Source organism: Oncorhynchus mykiss, chromosome 8 (genome assembly GCF_057628025.1).
Source record: "Oncorhynchus mykiss isolate SJ-2025 chromosome 8, ASM5762802v1, whole genome shotgun sequence".
Taxonomy (NCBI): Eukaryota; Metazoa; Chordata; class Actinopteri; order Salmoniformes; family Salmonidae; genus Oncorhynchus; species Oncorhynchus mykiss.
This window is the reverse complement of record NC_143029.1, coordinates 77,837,927-77,859,308: the sequence shown is the minus strand read 5'-3', so window position 1 is coordinate 77,859,308 and position 21,382 is coordinate 77,837,927. Positions and strand designations below refer to the sequence as shown.

Sequence of the window (21,382 nt, the reverse complement as noted above, 5' to 3'; positions counted from 1 at the left end):
TATTTTCCTCACATTACTTGTTTCTAGACCAGAACCAGCACACTGTTTCACTATGACACCCTACACCCACAGTCGCTCACTCACCTGGCTTAGGGCTAAGGGGGAAACTGGGGTGTCGTAGGAGCTGTCATGGAAGAGGGTGCTGTAGAAGACTATGAGAGTCTCTACGATGCGGGCCTGGTGGGGGTAGTCTACCAGGGAGGACAGGGCCACGGTGGCCCCGGAGGGACGGGGACGCATCAGGGTGGGGCCAAACACAATGCCCAGGTTACTGGGACTCATCTTGTTCTCCTGCTCACACTCACACACCCTGAAACAGGGGAAAAGTGAAGAAATAAGAGGGAGGAAGGAAATAGTAAGAAAGGAGAAATGGGCACGATGAGCTATTTGTTCTTCATCAAACGTTAGGATTAATGTTCCGTGTTAAAATCACACTTTATGTGTGTGTGCCTTACTCATGGTCACCTCACCTGCGCAGATGCTGTGCAATATAGCGCAGTGTGGCTGTATTAGCCTGCGGCAGCTCCGTTAGCATTAGCTCCCTCAGGCTGTGGACCAGAGTCAGGACCTCCAGGGGAGTCTCAGCACCCAGGTCTGCCAGGACTGCTGTCCCAGCCACCTCACCTCCATCTGGGCTAGGAGACGCAGAACGCAGGCTTTCCTTGGCCAGCCCCATCAGAGACTGATAGAGATGGAAAGGCAAGATAGGCTCTGGCAGCTGGAGAGGGAAGAAGGGAAAGTGAGGGGGTGGAGATGAAGAGAAGGGGACAGAGAGTGAGGAGGTGGAGAGGAAGAGGAGGACAAATAGTGAGGGGGTGGAGAGGAAGAGGACAGAGTGAGAGGGTGGAGATTAGGACAGAGTAAGGAAGAGGAGGACAGAGAGTGAGGGGGTGAAGAGGAAGGAGGACAGAGAGTAAGTGGGTGGAGAGGAAGAGGAGGACAGAGTGAGGGGTGGAAAGGAAGAGGAGGACAGAGTGATGGGTGGAGAGGGACAGGAGGACAGAGTGAGGGGGTGGAGAGGAATCGGAGGACAGAGAGTGAGGGGGTGGAGAGGAATCGGAGGACAGAGAGTGAGGGGGTGGAGAGGAATCGGAGGACAGAGAGTGAGGGGGTGGAGAGGAATCGGAGGACAGAGAGTGAGGGGGTGGAGAGGAAGAGTGGGACAGAGGGGGTGGAGAGGAAGAGGAGGACAGAGCATGAGAGGGGTTGAGAGGAAGAGGACAGAGCGTGAGAGGGGTGGAGAGGAAGAGGACAGAGTGAGGGGGTGGAGAGGAAGAGGGGGACAGAGCGTGAGAGGGGTTGAGAGGAAGAGGAGGACAGAGCGTGAGAGGGGTGGAGAAGACAGAGTGAGGGGGTTGGAGAGGAAGAGAGGGAGTTGAGAGGAGAAAGAAGGGGACAGAGGGTGAGGGGAGGAAGTGGGATGCAGAGTGAAGGAGGGATAGTGAGTCTAGAAGTGGAGGGAGAGTATTTTGTGAGTGTATGTAGCAGTATGTTACCTGTCTGAGGTAAAGTTTGAGCATGTTGCTGATATCATGAGGAAAGGCTTGGGACAGTTCCACCAGCTCTTTCCCATTCTCAAAGGCCTGGCACAGCTTCTCCACACGAGTCTTCACCCCATTCACACGATAGATACCCTACACACACACACACACACACACACACACACACACACACAGAGTTTATATGTCAAGTCATTTTTTCAATGTGTGTGTACTACTCTGTGTGTAAGTGTAAAAGCACCTTCATCCTAAGAGCCCTGCTCTCTATCTCTGTGATGCACTTCCTGATGACCAGAGGCACACCATCGGGGTCTCCCAGCCCCTGCGTGAAGTCCCTGCCAAACAGCGACAGGCGACCTTGTAGCTTCTTATGGCCACACTGGATAGCCAGGTTCTCCAAGCAACGCCTATGGCATGCCAGATAACACTGCAGGAGGGAAGACAAGCAAATAATATACACTGCTCAAAAAAATAAAGGGAACACTTAAACAACACAATGTAACTCCAAGTCAATCACACTTCTGTGAAATCAAACTGTCCATTTAGGAAGCAACACTGATTGACAATACATTTCACATGCTGTTGTGCAAATGGAATAGACAACAGGTGGAAATTATAGGCAATTAGCAAGACACCCCCAATAAAGGAGTGGTTCTGCAGGTGGGGACCACAGACCACTTCTCAGTTCCTATGCTTCCTGGCTGATGTTTTGGTCACTTTTGAATGCTGGCGGTGCTTTCACTCTAGTGGTAGCATGAGACGGAGTCTACAACCCACACAAGTGGCTCAGGTAGTGCAGCTCATCCAGGATGGCACATCAATGCGAGCTGTGGCAAGAAGGTTTGCTGTGTCTCTCAGCGCAGTGTCCAGAGCATGGAGGAGCTACCAGGAGACAGGCCAGTACATCAGGAGATGTAGAGGAGGCTGTAGGAGGGCAACAACCCAGCAGCAGGACCGCTACCTCCGACTTTGTGCAAGGAGGAGCAGGAGGAGCACTGCCAGAGCCCTGCAAAATGACCTCCAGCAGGCCACAAATGTGCATGTGTCTGCTCAAACGATCAGAAACAGACTCCATGAGGGTGGTATGAGGGCCCGACGTCCACAGGTGGGGGTTGTGCTTACAGCCCAACACCGTGCAGGACGTTTGGCATTTGCCAGAGAACACCAAGATTGGCAAATTTGCCACTGGCGCCCTGTGCTCTTCACAGATGAAAGCAGGTTCACACTGAGCACATGTGACAGATGTGACAGAGTCTGGAGACGCCGTGGAGAGCGTTCTGCTGCCTGCAACATCCTCCAGCATGACCGGTTTGGCGGTGGGTCAGTCATGGTGTAGGGTGGCATTTCTTTGGGGGGCCGCACAGCCCTCCATGTGCTCGCCAGAGGTAGCCTGACTGCCATTAGGTACCGAGATGAGATCCTCGGACCCCTTGTGAGACCATATGCTGGTGCGGTTTACCTGGGTTCCTCCTAATGCAAGACAATGCTAGACCTCATGTGGCTGGAGTGTGTTAGCAGTTCCTGCAAGAGGAAGGCATTGATGCTATGGACTGGCCCGCCCATTCCCCAGACCTGAATCCAATTGAGCACATCTGGGACATCATGTCTCGCTCCATCCACAGACTGCCCAGGAGTTGCCGGATGTTTTAGTCCAGGTCTGGGAGGAGATCCCTCAGGAGACCATCCACCACCTCATAAGGAGCATGCCCAGGTGTTGTAGGGAGGTCATACAGGCACGTGGAGGCCACACACACTACTGAGCCTCATTTTGACTTGTTTTAAGGACATTACATCAAAGTTGGATCAGCCTGTAGTGTGGTTTTCCACTTTAATTTTGAGTGTGACTCCAAATCCAGACCTCCATGGGTTGATACATTTCATTTCCATTGATACTTTTTGTGTGATTTTGTTGTCAGCACATTCAACTATGTAAAGAAAAAAGTATTTAATAAGAATATTTCATTCATTCAGATCTAGGATGTGTTATTTTAGTGTTCCCTTTATTTTTTTGAGCAGTGTAGTAACTTTACAGTCAGTAAACAGAGTAGACATTACACAGTCTACTGTACCTCCTAGGGTGTGTGTGTGTGTGTGTCTCACCTCCTCACACTCTGCACCCTGGAAGTACACATAGCTGTTACACTCTCTGCATTTGGCAGGTGTGCGGAGCTTGCGGAGTCTGTGGGTCTTTGCTGCCTTGGACATTCCCACATTCCGGAAGGGACCAGTGGGAACGGCGATCTCTGGCTCTGTCCCTGAACACACAGCAAGAGAAAAGACATACAAGAGAGAAGAGAGAGTTCAGAATGAGAAAGAGAGGGTCGTATCCTAACCTGAACTATTCATGCAGTTCTCCCGCTGTGTGGATCTGGATTTAGACAGAGTTCAGACAAATGGAGATTTGAGGAGGAGTGTTTGTTACCCTGTTCAAACGAGGTGACGTTTCCATCATGTTCTTCTTCACTGGCTTTAGGTACGTGCCCTGAAACACACATGCAATAAACTATTATATATCGTTGAATATTCTGAATGATACATCGCTGGACCCTTTTCTGTCATCTAGAAATTGCTGAGGCTCTATGGTAGCTGTGCTGGAAGTTGACATTCTAGTTTCTACATCAGGAGATACCAATGCTGGAGGACTCCAGACCATAGACTCCTCCAAGACAGTCCGAGTCCTTCATCGTTGACGGCCAGGACTTGTGTGATTGGTGACCTTGCCCTTCAATAAGGACACATACCACCAATGAGCTTTCAAATGAAGCACCATAATGAAAAGTTCTAATCTTGGATCGTGGTTCCTATAAATCACATCTGTGGTTAGAAAAGTGTGCTACTCTTCTTCTTAGACCATTCGACCACGAGTCAATCAGGACTCACCACATCTCTGTGTGACTCCATCCTCAGCACCACCATCCTCGTCTGTGGTAGGCATGGTCTCCGTGCTGATTGGTGAATCCGTGGGAGGTGTGGTCTCCGTGCTGATTGGTGAATCCGTGGGAGGTGTGGTCTCCGTGCTGATTGGTACATCCGTATTAGAGCTGTTGTGGCGGGTGTGTCCAGACAGACTGATGAGGGAAGGAGAAAATTACATTGCTTCCTCCTGTAAATCCTAGTAGTTGGTAGCCAACTAACTGGCCTGTTCTGACCCTTTGAAGGGTAACGCCACTTACAAAACGTTTCTCTGCACCTGGAATTTTCTGATCTCGACAACAATATGAATTACTGAAAGGTCAAACGTAAACAATTTCAAGTGGGGACCAACTGGTTTGATGAGTAGGGCTCGAAGTGGTAGTGAGCTGCAGGCTCTGGGTTTGACAGATGTCTGGCATCCTCTGTGCTCGTGTAGAGATGTCTGGCGTCCTCTGGGCTCTTGTGTAGATGTCTTGCGTGAGCGGCGTACTGTTGTCCCGGCTCGTAGAGCTTGGTGCTCTCACACAGAGTCTGGTAGTGGACTGGCAGCACTGCTGTCTGCATGTGCAGCAGCTGATAGTACGACACCGTGCACTGGGGAGGGAGACATGTTGTAAAGAACTACAACACCCAGGAATAAGCAATTCGATGGAGACAAACTACAATTTCCATGAACACATTTCGTCTCTCCCAAGATCTCTCGTGAACAGACTTCATGAACATAATCAAACCTAAAGGTGGATGTAGTCATGATTAGGACGTTTGATTGGTCAGTGCAATCCACCTGCAAACAAGTTGAGGGTTTTACTTCCCTGACAGAGGCGTGAGTTGACTTACAGATCTAAGGGTGTGGTCTGTGTGTCTGATGACATCATGGATCTGTCTGAGAGTGCTGCCCTTAGTCTGCTCTCTCTCCTGGTGCCGCGCCTCCGCCTCGGATATACATGCACGATACACAGCCTCTGCCTCTTCAGCCTGTAGAGACACACATGGACCAGCCATTAGGTGCGATTCATTTTGCTCGCCTGGCATAACTGAGTTGGCAGAGTTGGCACTTCAGGATCTATGAAAAGGTCTATGAAAAGGTCAGACTAGTCAGCTGACCTTGGTCCTGGCCTCCTCCTCCAATCGCTTCTTCCGGTCCAGAGCTTTAAGCCCGCCTGCTCCCCCTTGTAGCTCCTCCTCTGCCCGACCCCTGGCCTTGTCATACTCCTCACAGCGAATCATGTATGAGCCTCGAGTTTTACGCATGCCACTCTCAGCATCAGTCTAGGAACAGACACACACACACACACACACACACACACACACACACACACACACACACACACACACACACACACACAGTACTACAGGGGTTGGGTAGAGGATATGAACCTGGTTTAGATAAGGGTTTAGGGGGTAGGGTTGGGTAGAGGATATGAACCTGGTTTAGGTAAGGGTTTAGGGGGTAGGGTTGGGTAGAGGATATGAACCTGGTTTAGGTAAGGGTTTAGGGGGTAGGGTTGGGTAGAGGATATGAACCTGGTTTAGGTAAGGGTTTAGGGGGTAGGGTTGGGTAGAGGATATGAACCTGGTTTAGGTAAGGGTTTAGGGGGTAGGGTTGGGTAGAGGATATGAACCTGGTTTAGGGGGTAGGGTTGGGTAGAGGATATGAACCTGGTTTAGGTAAGGGTTTAGGGGGTAGGGTTGGGTAGAGGATACAAACCTTGTTTAGGTAAGGGTTTAGGGGCTAGGGTTAGGTAGAGAATATGAACCTGGTTTAGGGGTTTGGGTAGAGGATACGAACCTGGTTTAGGTAAGGGTTTAGGGGGTAGGGTTGGGTAGAGGATATGAACCTGGTTTAGGTAAGGGTTTAGGGGGTAGGGTTGGGTAGAGGAAATGAACCTGGTTTAGGTAAGGGTTTAGGGGGTAGGGTTGGGTAGAGGATATGAACCTGGTTTATGGGGTAGGGTTGGGTAGAGGATATGAACCTGGTTTAGGTAAGGGTTTAGGGGGTTGGGTTGGGTAGAGGATATGAACCTGGTTTAGGGGGTAGGGTTGGGTAGAGGATATGAACCTGGTTTAGGTAAGGGTTTAGGGGGTAGGGTTGGGTAGAGGATACAAACCTGGTTTAGGTAAGGGTTTAGGGGGTAGGGTTGGAAATAGGATACGAACCTGGTTTAGGTAAGGGTTTAGGGGGTAGGGTTGGAAATAGGATACGGACCTGGTTTAAGGTAAGGGTTTAGGGTAAGAGTTTAGGGTAAGGGTGTAGGGTAAGGGTGTGTGTTGGGGGGACACATAGGGGTACATAGGTATAGTGAGAATTCACAGAATGGAGCGTAGGACAGAGAATCATAGAACACAGGCTATAGGTTATAGGCATCCTTGAAGAGGTGTGTTTTAAGGAGGTTTTTGAATGAGATGATTGTATCTGCATGTTGTATGTGTGGGGGGGGTCTCATTCCAGCAGCTGAAGGCCCGGGCACCCATGGTGGAATGGTGGAATGAAGGGGTGACAAGGAGACCAGTAGAGGAGGAGCGGAGGGAGCGTGAAGAGGCATAGACTGAGAGAAGGTTAGAGAGGTAGTTGGGTGCCAGGTTGTGGAGGGCTTTGTAGGTGAGGCCTGTCTTTAAGTTAATAAAGGATTGCACAGGGAGCCAGTGTAGATTGATGAGGATTGGTGTGGTGTTCAGTTGATCTGGTGCTGGTGAGGATTCTGGCAGCAGAGTTCTGGACCAGTTGAAGTCTGTTGGTGAGTTTGGTGGGGATACCAGTGAGGAGAGTGTTGCAATAGTCCAAACGGGAAGTGACCAGGGCATGGATGAGAGTTTCCTTGCTGGAGTGTGATAGCGAGGGGCGGAGCCTGGAGATATTGCAGAGGTGATGCCATCCTGGTGATGGTTTTTATGTGGGGTTCGAAATAGAGGGAGCAGTCTAGAGTGACACCGAGGCTTTTGACTTTTGACAGAGCGATTGGTAAACCATCTACTCTCACTGAAATATGGAATATCAATGTCTTTCTCATACATGACATAAGAGTGAGACATGATAACACGTACGCAGCATTAACATGTCAAAGCAACATGGACAAGACATAGCAGTGACTTTACCAGTTTCCTCTGGGCCCTCTGCCACTGCTCTCCGAGCTCTCTGCGTCTCCTCTCATGCTCCTGTTTACACTGCATCAGAGGCTGGGCCAGAGAGGGGTTGAGATAGAGACATTATTTCACTTGTAATAATCCTTGTAGGTGTGTGTGTGTGTGTGTCACGGGCTGCTGAGGGAGGACATAATACTGTCTGGAACAGAACAAATGGAAAGGCATCAAACACCTGGAAACAATGTGTTTTAATGTATTGGATACCATTCCATTGATTTTGCTCCGGTCATTAACACAACCGTCCTCCCCAATTAAGGTGCCACCAACCTCCTGGTGTGTGTGTGTGAGATACTGTATCTACCTGTAGAACAGTGTGTATGGAGCCAGTGGTTTGCTGCACACCCACACTCTGCTCCAAGTCCTGCTCCAGAGCCAGAGAGTAGATGGAGAAGAATGGCATCTGGGGCTGAAAGAGAGAGAGAGAGAGAGAGGGAGAGGAGAGATTTGTGTGTGTTTATGTGCACGTATGTCCGTGTGTGTGTGCTTATTTGTGTGTGTTCTCCCATTACCTGTGCAATGCTCTGCTTACAGGACTGACACAGCCTCTGCAGACCCTTGGCAAACTCCATCTCTGGAAAACACAGACACAGAAACTCACACACTACTTACACACACACACACTGCCTTGTTAGCAGAAAACTAAAAAAGCAGAAATTGAAATAGACAACAAAAGGTTTGGCCCAGTTCCATTTCTGCCCCTAGATACTGGACAGGTGTATGTAATGTAGTTGAAGCCCTAAGAGGCTGAGAACAACTTCTGATGGACACAGATAGAAGAGTAAAAGAGACAGAATAATTGGATGAGTCAAAGTGATCAACCCACCCAGAGCAGTCCTTTTCTCCACATAGCTGATAACGTCCTTCAGATATCTGGACACAGCCTTGGCATAGGAGAGAGCGGAGTCCACTCCTCCCTCACTGCACTGCAGTAGGAGGTCAACCTGCTCTCCACTCAGCACTGACACACACACACACACACACACACACACGAGAATGTATGACATGATTGAAAAGGGAAACAAAATGCTTAGACATCGAGGACAACATGTCATTTTGTACTTACTGCAGCAGTCCTGCTGGTCACTCCTCCCTTGACAGTCTTTGGCCTGGGCTGAGTCTAAGCCATACAGGTTCTCCATAGACTGCACACACACACACACCATCTCCGAGGTCACACAAATGCTTAGACTGAGCCATCCTTTACGATCAAAGAAAACATTGTTTGTTTTTTACACACACACACACACACACACACTCACCCTGCTCCTCTCTGTTAGCGGTAGAGACAGGAGGGTGCTGCTGTCCACTTCTCCCATCAGAAGTTCCGACACACTGAGGGGGAGAGAAGGAAAGGGGTGTAAAATAGGGAGAGAGGGGGAGAATGGGAAAAACCTTATCAATGTAGATCCTAGGGATAGTAAAGCGAAACACACACACACACACACTTACCTGCTACTGAAAGCCACAGCCATGGTCTCGATGGCTTTCTCAAAGTCCTGCTTACCCATGTCACTGCTGTCCTTGTAACTAAACCCTGGACACATCAAATCAAATACACACATTTGATCTCAGTACACTCTCAGTACACACACCACCCACACCTTGATCCACACACATTCCAACAGGTGTCCAGTTCTAACAGTAGAGCTCTGACCTTTGACCTTGGAGATGAGTGTTCCAGCAGCAGTGAGGGTCTCTACAGTGTTGAGGAGGGGGTAGGCACCGATCACCTGCCTCAACACACGCAACACCTCTCCCAAACACTCCTGGGCCAGGTCACGACGGTCCAGCTGCCTGTCTGAGAGGTTATCTATCTGCCTGTCTGAGACAGAGACAGACAGCTATGTTATTAGAACTAAAACTGAAACTAAACATAAAGAAATAAGAATGAAAAATTCCTAATTTGAGGTGACATTCATAATTGTAACAGCAGCGCAGTGAGGCAACCATGCGAGTGATAAGGTTCAACTTTAAAACCCAACTTTAAAAATGTACTATAATAACCTTGGATTATATGCTCACGCACGTACACACCGCAGAATTTGGACTGAATTCAATTTTTTGTTAAATATCAGAACAAACATTTCCCAGAATGCATTAGATCAAACACGGCAGTATGGAAGGGAACAATCTAACATCTCATGACAAAGAAAATTATAATCAAACTAATATATAAATTGATTTTTTAAATTTAACTAGGCAAGTCAATTAAGAACAAATTCTTATTTAAAATGACGGCCTACACCAGCCAAACCCGGACAATGCTGGGCCAATTGTGCACTACCCTATGGGACTTCCAATCACAGCCGGTTGTGATACAGCCTGGATTCGAACCAGGGTGTCTGAGATGCAGTGCCTTAGACCGCTGCGCCACTCGGGAATATGTGTATTCGTTACATTAATAAATGGCATATCCTTACGATAAAAGATTTGTCAAATGAATGAAACTTTCATGATTCACTTCTTAGTTGAATTGGTTTGACTTAAATTCTACTTAATTCAATTAATATTTTGCTTCCTGTAGGTTGAGGCAAATTTGAATTCACCCCAACACTGACACACACACACACACACACACACACACACAAAGGAACAATATGTTATAGAAAATGTAGGTTATTTAAGCAATAAGGCACTATGGGGTGTGGTATATGGCCAGTATACCCCGGCTAAGGGCTGTTCTTAGGTACGACGCATCACAGGGGGTGCCTGGAAACAGCCCTTAGCAGGGGTATATTGGCCACTGCTTTATTCATATAAAAAATCTGATTTATTCATTTCTCCATGTGGTCATCCTCCCGAGGTGCGGTATTGCTATTATAAACTGGTTACCAATTTAATTAGAGCAGTAAAAATAAATATTTGTCATACCCGTGGTATACGGTCTGATATACCACGGCTGTCAGCCAATCAGCATTCAGGGCTCGAACCACCCAGTTCATAATAGTACATAAACAGGCAGTATAAACACACATATAATGAGTCAAGCAAGAGGCCATGTAATGAAGCACTGTTTACTGGGAAAAAAGAGAACCAGCACCAGTAGCCGTCATTGAAACACAGCTACTGTTATACTTCTCCTTTTGTGTGTGTTGTTTTTCAGTTGGGCCTTAGACGACTAAAGTGTGAAAACCAGGAACTGTAGGGCTGTTGTCTGTCACACTACCACTCTTGATGTAGGAAGTGGTGGTGGACACGGACAGCACGTGAACCAACTTTAAAATGTAGTCAAAATGCAGTTTGGGGCTGAAACGTCAATGTGTAAGAAAAATTTACTGTGTACTTTTGTTTAGACCCCTAATTATTTAGGGGCCTAACTCTTTATGAGTGTACCATCAGTTGGCTCTTGTTCTGTGGTTGATTTTAACACTCCTACCTCTGTTATCATATTGTAATAACGCACGTACCCACTAAGAAAAGTCTCTCTCTCTCCTCCCTTCGTTCTCTCTCTTTCTCCCTTATCTCCTCGCCCTACTTGGAGACTGAGAACAGGAAGTTGCGATGAAAATAGCTGCCTGGACAGGAAGTGAAGTCACCCTGACATGGCTTAGCGGGTTTGTTCCAAGAAATGAGTGCCTTTTGCATCCCTTTGATATTTTGAAGTAGAAATTGTGCACCAATATTGAATGTGAAAAGCCTGTTATATTCAATGAAGTGCCCTTTAATATAGACCACATGGAGAAAATAAAAAATACAATTTTTATATGATTAAACCAGTGGAGGGTGGCTGCTGAGGGGAGGACGGCTCATAATAATGGCCGGAATAGAGTGAATGGAATGATATCAAAGACATGGTTTTCATCTGTTTGATACCATTCCATTCACTCCATACCGGCCATTACACTCTATTCCAGCCATTACTATGAGCAGTCCTCTTCTCACCAGCCTCCACTGGAATAAAGACCTGCTAAAGTGCCAGAATTCAGCATTTTGTCCCTCTGTGACCCTCTGTGACTTCCAGGAATATTTATACCACTTTTAACCACAAAATGTCTCCATGTTTTTACCATCATTGTAAAGCCCTAGTTATTTTGTTGCTTTGACAAAGGCATTTCTGAACATTATTATTTATTTCATGTGATTCATGTGAAAACGTCCCTCATTTTAAGGTCAACCCTGTTACGTGAACTGAACTCTCATTTTAATTTGGTGAAACTATTCCTTTTTAAATAATGTTTTCAAAAATAAACATTGAACATCTAATAGTCAAAGTGTAGTATAAAAGCAGATGAGCTGGTTTTACTATTTTGGGTAATTTTCTGGTGTTTTGTGGTGGAAAACTGAGTGGGTCGAGCATAACAGGTCAACCATGTTACCCATAGATAGACAGGCTAGAAATGTTTTAAGCTTGCATTCAATTGCCCCTCCCTGTTGTACACAACAAGCTTCTATTTTCCCTGTCACATGGAGATTTATGGCTGATTTAAGATGAAATCGTGAACCCTATTACTTTATTTGGAACTTAATAGGCACTTACTATAATACTTTTTTGAGATGGGATTTTTATTGTTATTAAGTTGAACATGTGGTCTTTATGACAGAATTTTAGAATTAGGTGAAATCGAAAAAAAATCACCAAGTTACACATCTGAAAAGGCACCGAATAGGTGGAACGACCCGGCTTGCTAAATTCCAAATCGACCCCTAGTCCTCGTAATGTAAGGGTTCTGGGTTATAGGAAAGCCTGTGAGCTGTGTTTACACACCAGACAAATACTATAGTGCTGCGTACCTTGTGTGACATACTCCCTCTTCCTTCCTCAGTTTCGCAAGGCATACACACACACACACACACACACCCTGGCTGGGACACACACAATGTTACAACATAACTAAGGGCCAGGGTTTTTTCTTTTCCATATGACGTTACTAAGAAAACTCTGAACTCTAGTTATAGGCTAAAAATAAGAATTTTTACTGGTCAAAAACTCCTGGCCATTATAATGCCTCTCTCACCTTCCCCCAGCACCATTTCTTTCAGTTTCTCCACAGCCTCAGCGAAGCAAGCCACATCCCGGAGCAAAGAGGGGATGTCCTCCACTTCGATGCCCACCTCCGAGGCCTCTGTGGTGGGGCTGGAGGCAAGGCTCGCTCCTTTCCCCTGTGTCTTACTGAAGGCCCAGGCTCCAGCCGCCTGTAGGGGGAAGCCAGCCGCACTGGCATGTCGACTCAGGGCTGTGGGCCGTCTAAGGCAGGCTCCAAGGACAGGGGGAGGGCTGGTGGCGGTGGCCAGCCTGGGGTGCAGCAGACAGGTGGTAGTGGGGCAGGGAGGAGCCTGGGGGTCCTGGAGGGATGCAGGGAAAGGGGGGGGGACATCCAAGCCACCATCTCTAGTGGGTTGTTCCTGGAGGACAGATAGCTGGTGTTGAGACACACCAGAGGACAAGGGAGAGGTAGGGTGGGGAATGGGAGAGTGAGAGCCGGGTAGGTAGAAAGAGAGAAAGGAGAGGAAAGAGATGGGGAATAATAAGAATGGTGGTGATGAGTGATGACACAGATGTTACGACTAGAGGATGATGATGCTGATGATGAAGACAACTGTTGTTGAGAAACCTGCGCCTCTAAAACAATTTGAAAGGCCATGAGTCACAATGCAAAAGCATATGGAAAAAACACAGAAAGAGAAAGATGATTCAATGAGGATGACCAACACTGGAAAATTCCCAAACACTGACAAGTTGACTTATCATTGCCAGGTGACAGGTGTATCAGACTGGAAGCCACGCCCACACCTGGCGGTATTGCAAAACATAAATCCCTTAAAGTTGGCATTAGCAAGCAATACACATGTAACGTAAGACAGTTTCCCCCTCAGGGACATTCGTTCTCTTATCCTACACTACCAATGCCTGATGCAACTTCAAGTATATTTAGCAAGTAGCTAAATTATGTATATACCAACACAAACTCGCGGGGCTTTACAAGCAGTGATATAAATTACGAAATTATTCAAACGCGCAAACTCAGAAAACTATCCAGGACTGAGATGCAAATAGTCTTCATAAAGCTAGGCTAGTTTAGCTAGCGAGTTAACGTTACTTACTGATGAGTTATGTGACCCAAAGTTTCCGACAAGATTCTTCTTTGAAACTGAAGTTTTATTTAATTCCTTTTTCTTTCTATTGAACATTTTCAAATAGCATCCTATCTATTTTAATATAGATGTTACTCCATTGAGATTGAAGTCTGCTCCAAACGTCGCTTCCACAAATTTCCTTGTGCTGCCTGGATTGATTGCTTGGCTTGGCTGGCTGTATCGAACTCTGGTTGTACGGTTATCTTTCTTCCTGGATGTAGCTAGTAGATGGGGTCAGTCCACACTAGCCCGTAGACCACTGAACTGCATGGCCATACTGACACCTGCAGGGGTAAATATTTAATGATTTCTCACAAAGATGGTGCCAACAATGGCTATTGCGTCCAATTTTGGTGCTTGTGCCAACTAATCAAAATACCTATTTGATTGGTTTCATAACTAGACCCACAACTGCACATTAACCATATTAGATAATGTACGAAGTCATGTTTCATCATGATATGATTACAGCTTTTTGTAATAAACGGTTTATTTGCTATTATAAACTGGGTGGTTCAAGCCCTGAATGTTGATTAGCTGAAAGCCGTTTTATATGATACCGTATACCACGGTATGACAAAACATGTATTTTTACTGTTCTAATTACATTTGTAACTAGTTTAGCAAAAGCTACCTCAGGGGTTTGTGGTATATGGCCAATATACCACAGCTAAGGGCTGTATCCAGGTACTCTGCGCTGCGTTGGGCATAAGAACATCCCTTAGCCATGGTGTATATTGGCCATATACCACACCTCCTCGGGCCTTATTGCTTAATATAATGATGGTTTATACCACACATAGGCCTTTACATTTTGACAATGATTCTCATAAACTTGAGTTTAATTTGAATACAGGAGTGACATAGTGAGGGACATAGTGAATGCATGGAATCACTATTAACACATTGAAATGTTGGCAAATGTAGAAGATAGTATAATACAGTATCTCAAGTGTTTGAGCATTGGAAGCCAAATAGAACTCAACCCAGTGAATGGAACTTCCGTGTGTGCCTACTGTACTTCAGTAAATTAATCTCATTAAATTATCGGTCTATTTTATGACATTAATCTCAGACTCAGTCCACGCACCTCAATGAGAGTGCGAGATTATCATCACGTTATGGGTATGCTTGTCACCAACAGGAACTGGGAGTTTGTAAGGATCAAAAGAAATATGAAAGGACCAATTTCCAGGTAAAAAGTTAGAGGAAAACCTGCCACATTCTTCTGAAAACCTAACCCTGTGATAAAGTTTTATTTTTCATCTGGACATTTACAAAAGAATGGATGCCAAAGACACACAAAAATGGCTTTCCAAGAGGTGTTGAGTGTTCCTGAGTGGTACAGTCTCAGTCCTGACTGATCAGAAACAAGGTTTGAATATTGCCGTCCATCAGTTATTCCCAACTTAATTTACAGAGCTTGACCAATTTTAACAAAAACAATGGATAAATTGGTAGAATCTTATTCAACATGATTCATAGCTGTAATGGCTGCCAAAGGTTGTAACGTAATATGCCGGGAGTCAGGAAGAAGGTGCAGAAGGTAAGTATAATAATGATTAGATGCAGATGAACAAACATGAGAAGTGCACAGAACGTGAGAGAAAACAATGCTATCTAATGACTGATGTTGTCACGACTTCTGCCGAAGTCGAGGCCTCTCCTTGTTCGGGCGGTGCTCGGCGGTCGACGTCACTGGTCTTCTTGCCATCATTGATCCATTTTTCATTGGTTTTGTCTTGTCTTCCTACACACCTGGTTCCAATCCCATTCATTACCTGTTGTGTATTTAACACTCTGTTTCCCCTCATGTCCTTGTCAGAGATTGTTTGTTGTTCATTTATCGTGTTGTTAGTTTTGGTGCACGACGGGTCCTCGTACCCACTTTGTTTTGATTATTGTCATGGTTTTGGAGCTATGTTTTTAAGTTATTAAACTAATCCATTTGACCAAGTTCGATTCTCCTGCGCCTAACTTCCCTGCCACCTGTACACACGTCTATGACAGAATCTCTGACCAAATATATGAAGTCAGCAGGAGAAGGTACCCCGGCCATGGAGGTAGATGAGCGCGTCCAGGAACATACGGAGAACATTTACCATCTGATCGCTGCGTTGTCCAGAATATGGACCGCTGGGAGAAACAGAGCTTTTCCAGCGCCTCCACCAGCACAATCGGGGTCTATCCTGAGCGCCTCTTTCCCGCCTGAATCCAGTGGGATCCGTCTATCCATGCCACAGGGGTACGACGGAGGTGCTGCCAACTGCCAGAGTTTCCTCCTCCAACTAAGCCTTTACCTTGCCACGGTCCACCAGACCGTGAGAAGAGTTTCGCCCTCGTCTCGTGCCTCACAGGGAAAGTCCTGGAGTGGGCCAGTGCTGTGTGTGGAGAAGAGGATGCGGCGTTGGACCATATTGAGGAGATCACCCGCCGTTTCCGGGCAGTATTCGACCACCCACCCGAGGGCAGAGCGCGGGTGAGCGCCTCTACCATATGAGGCAGGAGATGAGGAGCACCCAGGAGTTTGCTCTGGAGTTTAGGACCCTGGTTGCCACCGCTGGATGGAGCGACAGGGCCCTGATCGACCATTACCATTGTAGTCTACGCGAGGACGTCCGTCGGGAGCTGGCCTGTAGAGACACCACCCTCACCTTCGACCAGCTGGTGGACATGTCCATCAGGCTGGACAACCTGCTGGCTACTCGCGGACGTCCAGATCGGGGTCTGGTTGTTCCATCCTCCCGCACCCCTTCTCCGATACACATGGAGCTGGGAGGGACGGTGCGCAGGGAGACCGGAGGGGGTTCCAGCTCGTGCACCATATGTGGTCGCAGAGGTCACACTGCTGGTCAGTGCCAGGTTGGTTCCTCTGGGAATTGAGGCAGCAGGCAGGATTGTGCGATAAATCTCCTGGTAGACGCTGCACTTCCCAGGAGTCACGTGTATCACCTGTCGCAAGCGGAGATGGTGGCTATGGAGACATGTCTCCGAATCCCTGCGTCAGAGGTACATTCGGTCCTCCACTTCACCTGTCTCCACAAGTTTTTTTTTGTGAAGAAGAAAGATGGAGGTTTGCGCCTGTGCATTGATTATCGAGGTCTCAATCAAATCAAGGTGCGGTACAGTTACCCGCTACGTCGTTTGAGTCACTGCACGGGGAGCGCTACTTCACTAAATTGGATCTCAGGAGTGCGTACAACCTGGTGCGTATCCGGAAGGGAGATGAGTGGAAGACGGCATTTAGTACCACCTCAGGGCATTATGAGTACCTATTCATGCCGTATGGGTTGAACAATGCTCCATCATTCTTCCAATCCTTTGTAGATGAGATTTTCAGAGACCTGCACGGGCAGGGTGAAGTGGTGTATATCGATGACATTCTGATATACTCCGCTACACGCGCTGAGAATGTGTCAATGGTGCGCAAAGTGCTTGGTCGCCTGTACGTCAAGGCTGAGAAATACCTTTCAACAGTCCGTCTCCTTCCTAGGGCATCGTATTTCCACGTCCGAAGTGGAGATGGAGAGTGACCACATTGCAGCCATGCGTAATTGGCCGACTCCCACCACGGTGAAGGAGGTGCAGCGATTCTTAGGGCTTATCCAGGGTTTTGGTCAGGTAGCTGCTCCCATTACCTCACTGCTAAAGGGGGTCTGGTGCGCTTGCAGTGGTCAGCTGAGGCGAACAGGGCTTTTAGGCACCTGAAGGCTCTTTACCTCGGCTCCTGTGTTGGCTCATCCGGATCCCTCTTTGCCTGTGCTCTCTCAGCGCTCGGGTATGCCACTGAAGCTCCGCCCCTGTGCCTTCTTTTTGAAGAAGCTCAGCCCGGTGGAGCGAAACGTCAAGGCTTTGAAGGCGTGGAGACATTGGCTTGATGGGGCTAAACACCATTTTCTCATCTGGACTGACCATCGCAATCTGGTGTACATCCGGGAGGCGAGGAGACTAAATCCTCGCCAGGCAAGGTGGGCCATGTTTTTCACCCGTTTTGTGTTTACCCTCTCTTACAGACCAGGCTCCCAGAACATTAAGGCAGACGCACTGTCCCGGCTGTATGACACAGAGTAGCGGCCCGTGGATCACACTTCCATACTCCCAGCCTCTTATTTGGTGGCGCCGGTAGTGTGGGAGCTGGACGCGGACATTGAGCGAGCGTCACGTGCAGAGCCCGCTCCCAACCCAAGTCTAGCTGGGCGTCTGTACGTTCCGTCTGCTGTCCGCGACCAACTGATCTATTGGGCACACACGTCACCCTCCTCTGGTCATCCTGGGATCGGTCGTACGGTGCGCTGTCTTGATGGGAGGTACTGGTAGCCCACTTTAGCTAAGGAAGTGAGGGTTTATGTTTCCTCCTGCTCAGTGTGCGCCCAGTGCAAGGCTCCTAGACACCTGCCCAGAGGTAAGTTATAACCCTTACCCGTTCCACAACGGCCGTGGTCGCACCTGTCGGTGGATTTCCTAACCGATCTTCCACCTTCACAGGGTAACACCACGATCCTGGTCGTTGTGTATCGTTTTTCTAAGTCCTGTTGTCTCCTCCATTTGCCCGGTCTCCCTACGGCCCTACAAACTGCGGAGGCCCTGTTTACACACGTCTTCCGGCACTATGGGGTGCCTGAGGATATAGTGTCTGATCGGGGTCCCCAGTTCACGTCAAGGGTCTGGAAGGCGTTCATGGAACGTCTGGGGGTCTCGTCAGCCTTACCTCAGGTTTTCACCCGAGAGTAATGGGCAGGTGGAGAGAGTTAACCAGGATGTGGGTAGGTTTTTGAGGTCTTATTGCCAGGACCGGCCGGGGGAGTGGGCGGCATTCATGCCCTGGGCAGAGATGGCCCAAAACTTGCTCCGCCACTCCTCCACTAACCTTTCTCCCTTTCAATGTGTATTAGGGTATCAACCTACCCCTCCGCCTGCCCTGCCGGAAGCTGGGTCCGCGGTTTGTGGGGCCGTTTAAAGTTCTGAGGAGAGTGAACGAGGTATGTTATAGGTTACAGCTTCCCCCCAATTACTGCATTAACCCCTCGTTCCATGTGTCTCTCATCAGGTGGCTGGCCCGCTCCAGGAGGCTGAGGTGCGTGAGGTTCCTCCACCCCCTCTGGACATCGAGGGGGGCCCGGCGTACTCCGTTCGATCCATCCTGGATTCGAGACGTCGGGCTGGGGGCCTTCAGTACCTCGAGGACTGGGAGGGGTACGGTCCGGAGGAGAGATGCTGGGTTCCGGTGGAGGACGTGTTAGATCCTTCCCTGCTGCGAGAATTCCACCGTCTCCATCTGGATCTCCCTGCGCCTCGTCCTCTGGGTCGTCCCCGAGGCCGGTGTCGATGCGCAGCTGGGCCGCGCGTCAGGGGGGAGTACTGTCACAACTTCTGCCGAAGTCGATGCCTCTCCTTGTTCGGGCGGTGCTCGGCAGTCGACGTGACCGGTCTTCTAGCCATCATTGATCCATTTTTCATTTTCCATTGGTTTTGTCTTGTCTTGTTTAAGTTATTAAACTACTCCATTTTACCAAGTTCGATTCTTCTGCACCTGACTTCCCTGCCACCTGTACACACGTCTATGGCAGATGTCTACTGAGGGCTAAATAAAGGGGGAGTAAGCACAGAGATAATGATGAGCAGGTGTGCATAATGATGGGGAGCAGGTGTGCATAATCATAGTTGCCAGAGCTGGTGGTTAGTAGACCGGTGAGGTTGAGCGCCAGAGGGAGGGAGCAGGGGTAGGCGTGACAAAGGTGCTTCCACCAAATATTAATTCTGGGGTGAGAAGAAATACGCAATCAAGACATCATCTTTTTTTTGGTCTATAATTTTCTTTCCCCTTGAAAATGTGGAGTTGGTTGTGTAGATCTGTAGGGAAAAAACAAATGTAACCCATTTAGATTTTATTTTAAGGCAGCAAAATGTGAAGACTGTGCAAGGGATGTGCATGACTTTCACAAGGGACTGTAGTTATTGGGAATGTGTTTTATTGTGAGACATTGACTCTTGTATATATTTAGAGGCAGAGAATCCCAGTTGAGAGAGGGGAACCTGCCAGGCAGAGACAGCAAGGGCGGTTCGTTGCTCCAGTGCCTTTCCGTTCACCTTCACACTCCTGGGCCAGACTGCACTCAATCATAGGACCTACTGAAGAGATGAGTCTTCAATAAAGACTTAAAGGTTGAGACCGAGTCTGCGTCTCTCACATGGGTAGGCAGACCATTCCATAAAAATTGAGCTCTATAGGAGAAGGCACTGCCTCCAGCTATTTGCTTAGAAATTCAAGGGACAGTTGGAGGCCTGCGTCTTGTGACGTGTAGGTATAACCAACTCATCATCAAGCTTTGATTATGTCAAATCAAATTTTATTTGTCACATACACATGGTTAGCAGATGTTAATGCGAGTGTAGCGAAATGCTTGTGCTTCTAGTTCCGACAATGCAGTAATAACCAACGAGTAATCTAACCCAACAATTTCACAACAACTACCTTATACACACAAGTGTAATGGGATGAAGAATATGTACATAAAAATATATGAATGAGTGATGGTACAGAACGGCATAGGCAAGATGCAGTAGATGGTATCGAGTACAGTATATACATATGAGATGAGTAAAGTAGGGTATGTAAGCATATAAAAGTGGCATTGTTTAAAGTGGCTAGTGATACATGTATTACATAAAGATGGCAAGATGCAGTAGATGGTATAGAGTACAGTATATACATATGGGATGAGTAATGTAGGGTATGTAAACATTATATTAAGTGGCATTGTTTAAAGTGGCTAGTGATACATTTTTTACATACATTTTTCCATTATTAAAGTGGCTGGAGTTGAGTCAGTATGTTGGCATCAGCCACTCAATGTTAGTGGTGGCTGTTTAACAGTCTGATGGCCTTGAGATAGAAGCTGTTTTTCAGTCTCTTGGTTCCTGCTTTGATGCACCTGTACTGACCTCGCCTTCTGGATGATAGCGGGGTGAACAGGCAGTGGCTCGGGTGGTTGTTGTCCTTGATGATCTTTATGGCCTTCCTGTGACATCGGGTGGTGTAGGTGTCCTGGAGGGCAGGTAGTTTGCCCCCGGTGATGTGTTGTGCAGACCTCACTACCCTCTGGAGAGCCTTACGGTTGTGGGCGGAGCAGTTGCCGTACCAGGCGGTGATACAGCCCGACAGGATGCTCTCAATTGTGCATCTGTAAAAGTTTGAGTGCTTTTGGTGACAAGCAACATTTCTTCAGCCTCCTGAGGTTCAAGAGGCGTGGCTGCGCCTTCTTCACCCCGCTGTCTGTGGGGTGCTGTCTGGGTGGACCAATTCAGTTTGTCCGTGATGTGTACATCGAGGAACTTAAAACTTACTACCCTCTCCACTACTGTCCCGTCGATGTGGATAGGGGGGTGCTCCCTCTGCTGTTTCCTGAAGTCCACGATCATCTCCTTTGTTTTGTTGGAGTTGAGTGTGAGGTTATTTTCCTGACACAACACTCTGAGGGCCCTCACCTCCTCCCTGTAGGTCGTCTCGTCGTTGTTGGTAATCAAGCCTACCACTTGATGATTGAGTTGGAGGCGTGCATGGCCACGCAGTCATGGGTGAACAGGGAGTACAGGAGAGGGCTCAGAACGCACCCTTGTTGGGCCACAGTGTTGAGGATCAGCGGGGTGGAGATGTTGTTACCTACCCTCACCACTTGGGGGATTTGAATCAAGGGGAGGGGTACCTGGACCGAGTTTAGTGAAACTCTACTCTAATGGAGTGAGGGCTGTGCCTG

The 21,382-nt window shown here is 47.8% G+C and overlaps 1 protein-coding gene across 5 annotated transcripts in view; it reads right to left on the bottom strand.

Annotated features, from left to right (window-relative positions):
- The window catches only part of LOC110530640 (rho GTPase-activating protein 45), a 38,469-nt gene that overhangs the window by 1,298 nt on the left and 15,789 nt on the right, over positions 1-21,382 (bottom strand). The window contains exons 1-21 of one of the 5 annotated variants that reach the window (XM_090182678.1): positions 13,596-15,376; positions 12,509-12,911; positions 9,208-9,375; positions 9,003-9,087; positions 8,813-8,885; positions 8,617-8,695; positions 8,377-8,511; positions 8,063-8,124; positions 7,855-7,959; positions 7,506-7,586; positions 5,517-5,681; positions 5,250-5,387; positions 4,765-5,006; positions 4,380-4,567; positions 4,129-4,221; positions 3,922-3,981; positions 3,600-3,754; positions 1,741-1,926; positions 1,497-1,634; positions 471-718; positions 85-310 (exon numbers count right to left, since the gene is read on the bottom strand). In XM_090182678.1, the coding sequence (XP_090038804.1) occupies positions 85-310; positions 471-718; positions 1,497-1,634; positions 1,741-1,926; positions 3,600-3,754; positions 3,922-3,981; positions 4,129-4,221; positions 4,380-4,567; positions 4,765-5,006; positions 5,250-5,387; positions 5,517-5,681; positions 7,506-7,586; positions 7,855-7,959; positions 8,063-8,124; positions 8,377-8,511; positions 8,617-8,695; positions 8,813-8,885; positions 9,003-9,087; positions 9,208-9,375; positions 12,509-12,911; positions 13,596-13,682 (3,117 nt within the window). In that variant the 5' untranslated portion in view covers positions 13,683-15,376. Of the gene's footprint in view, positions 1-84; positions 311-470; positions 719-1,496; positions 1,635-1,740; positions 1,927-3,599; positions 3,755-3,921; positions 3,982-4,128; positions 4,222-4,379; positions 4,568-4,764; positions 5,007-5,249; positions 5,388-5,516; positions 5,682-7,505; positions 7,587-7,854; positions 7,960-8,062; positions 8,125-8,376; positions 8,512-8,616; positions 8,696-8,812; positions 8,886-9,002; positions 9,088-9,207; positions 9,376-12,508; positions 12,912-13,595; positions 15,377-21,382 lie in introns of those variants that run through there. The other 4 variants (XM_090182679.1, XM_090182681.1, XM_090182680.1 and 1 more) reach the window with 4 other exon arrangements.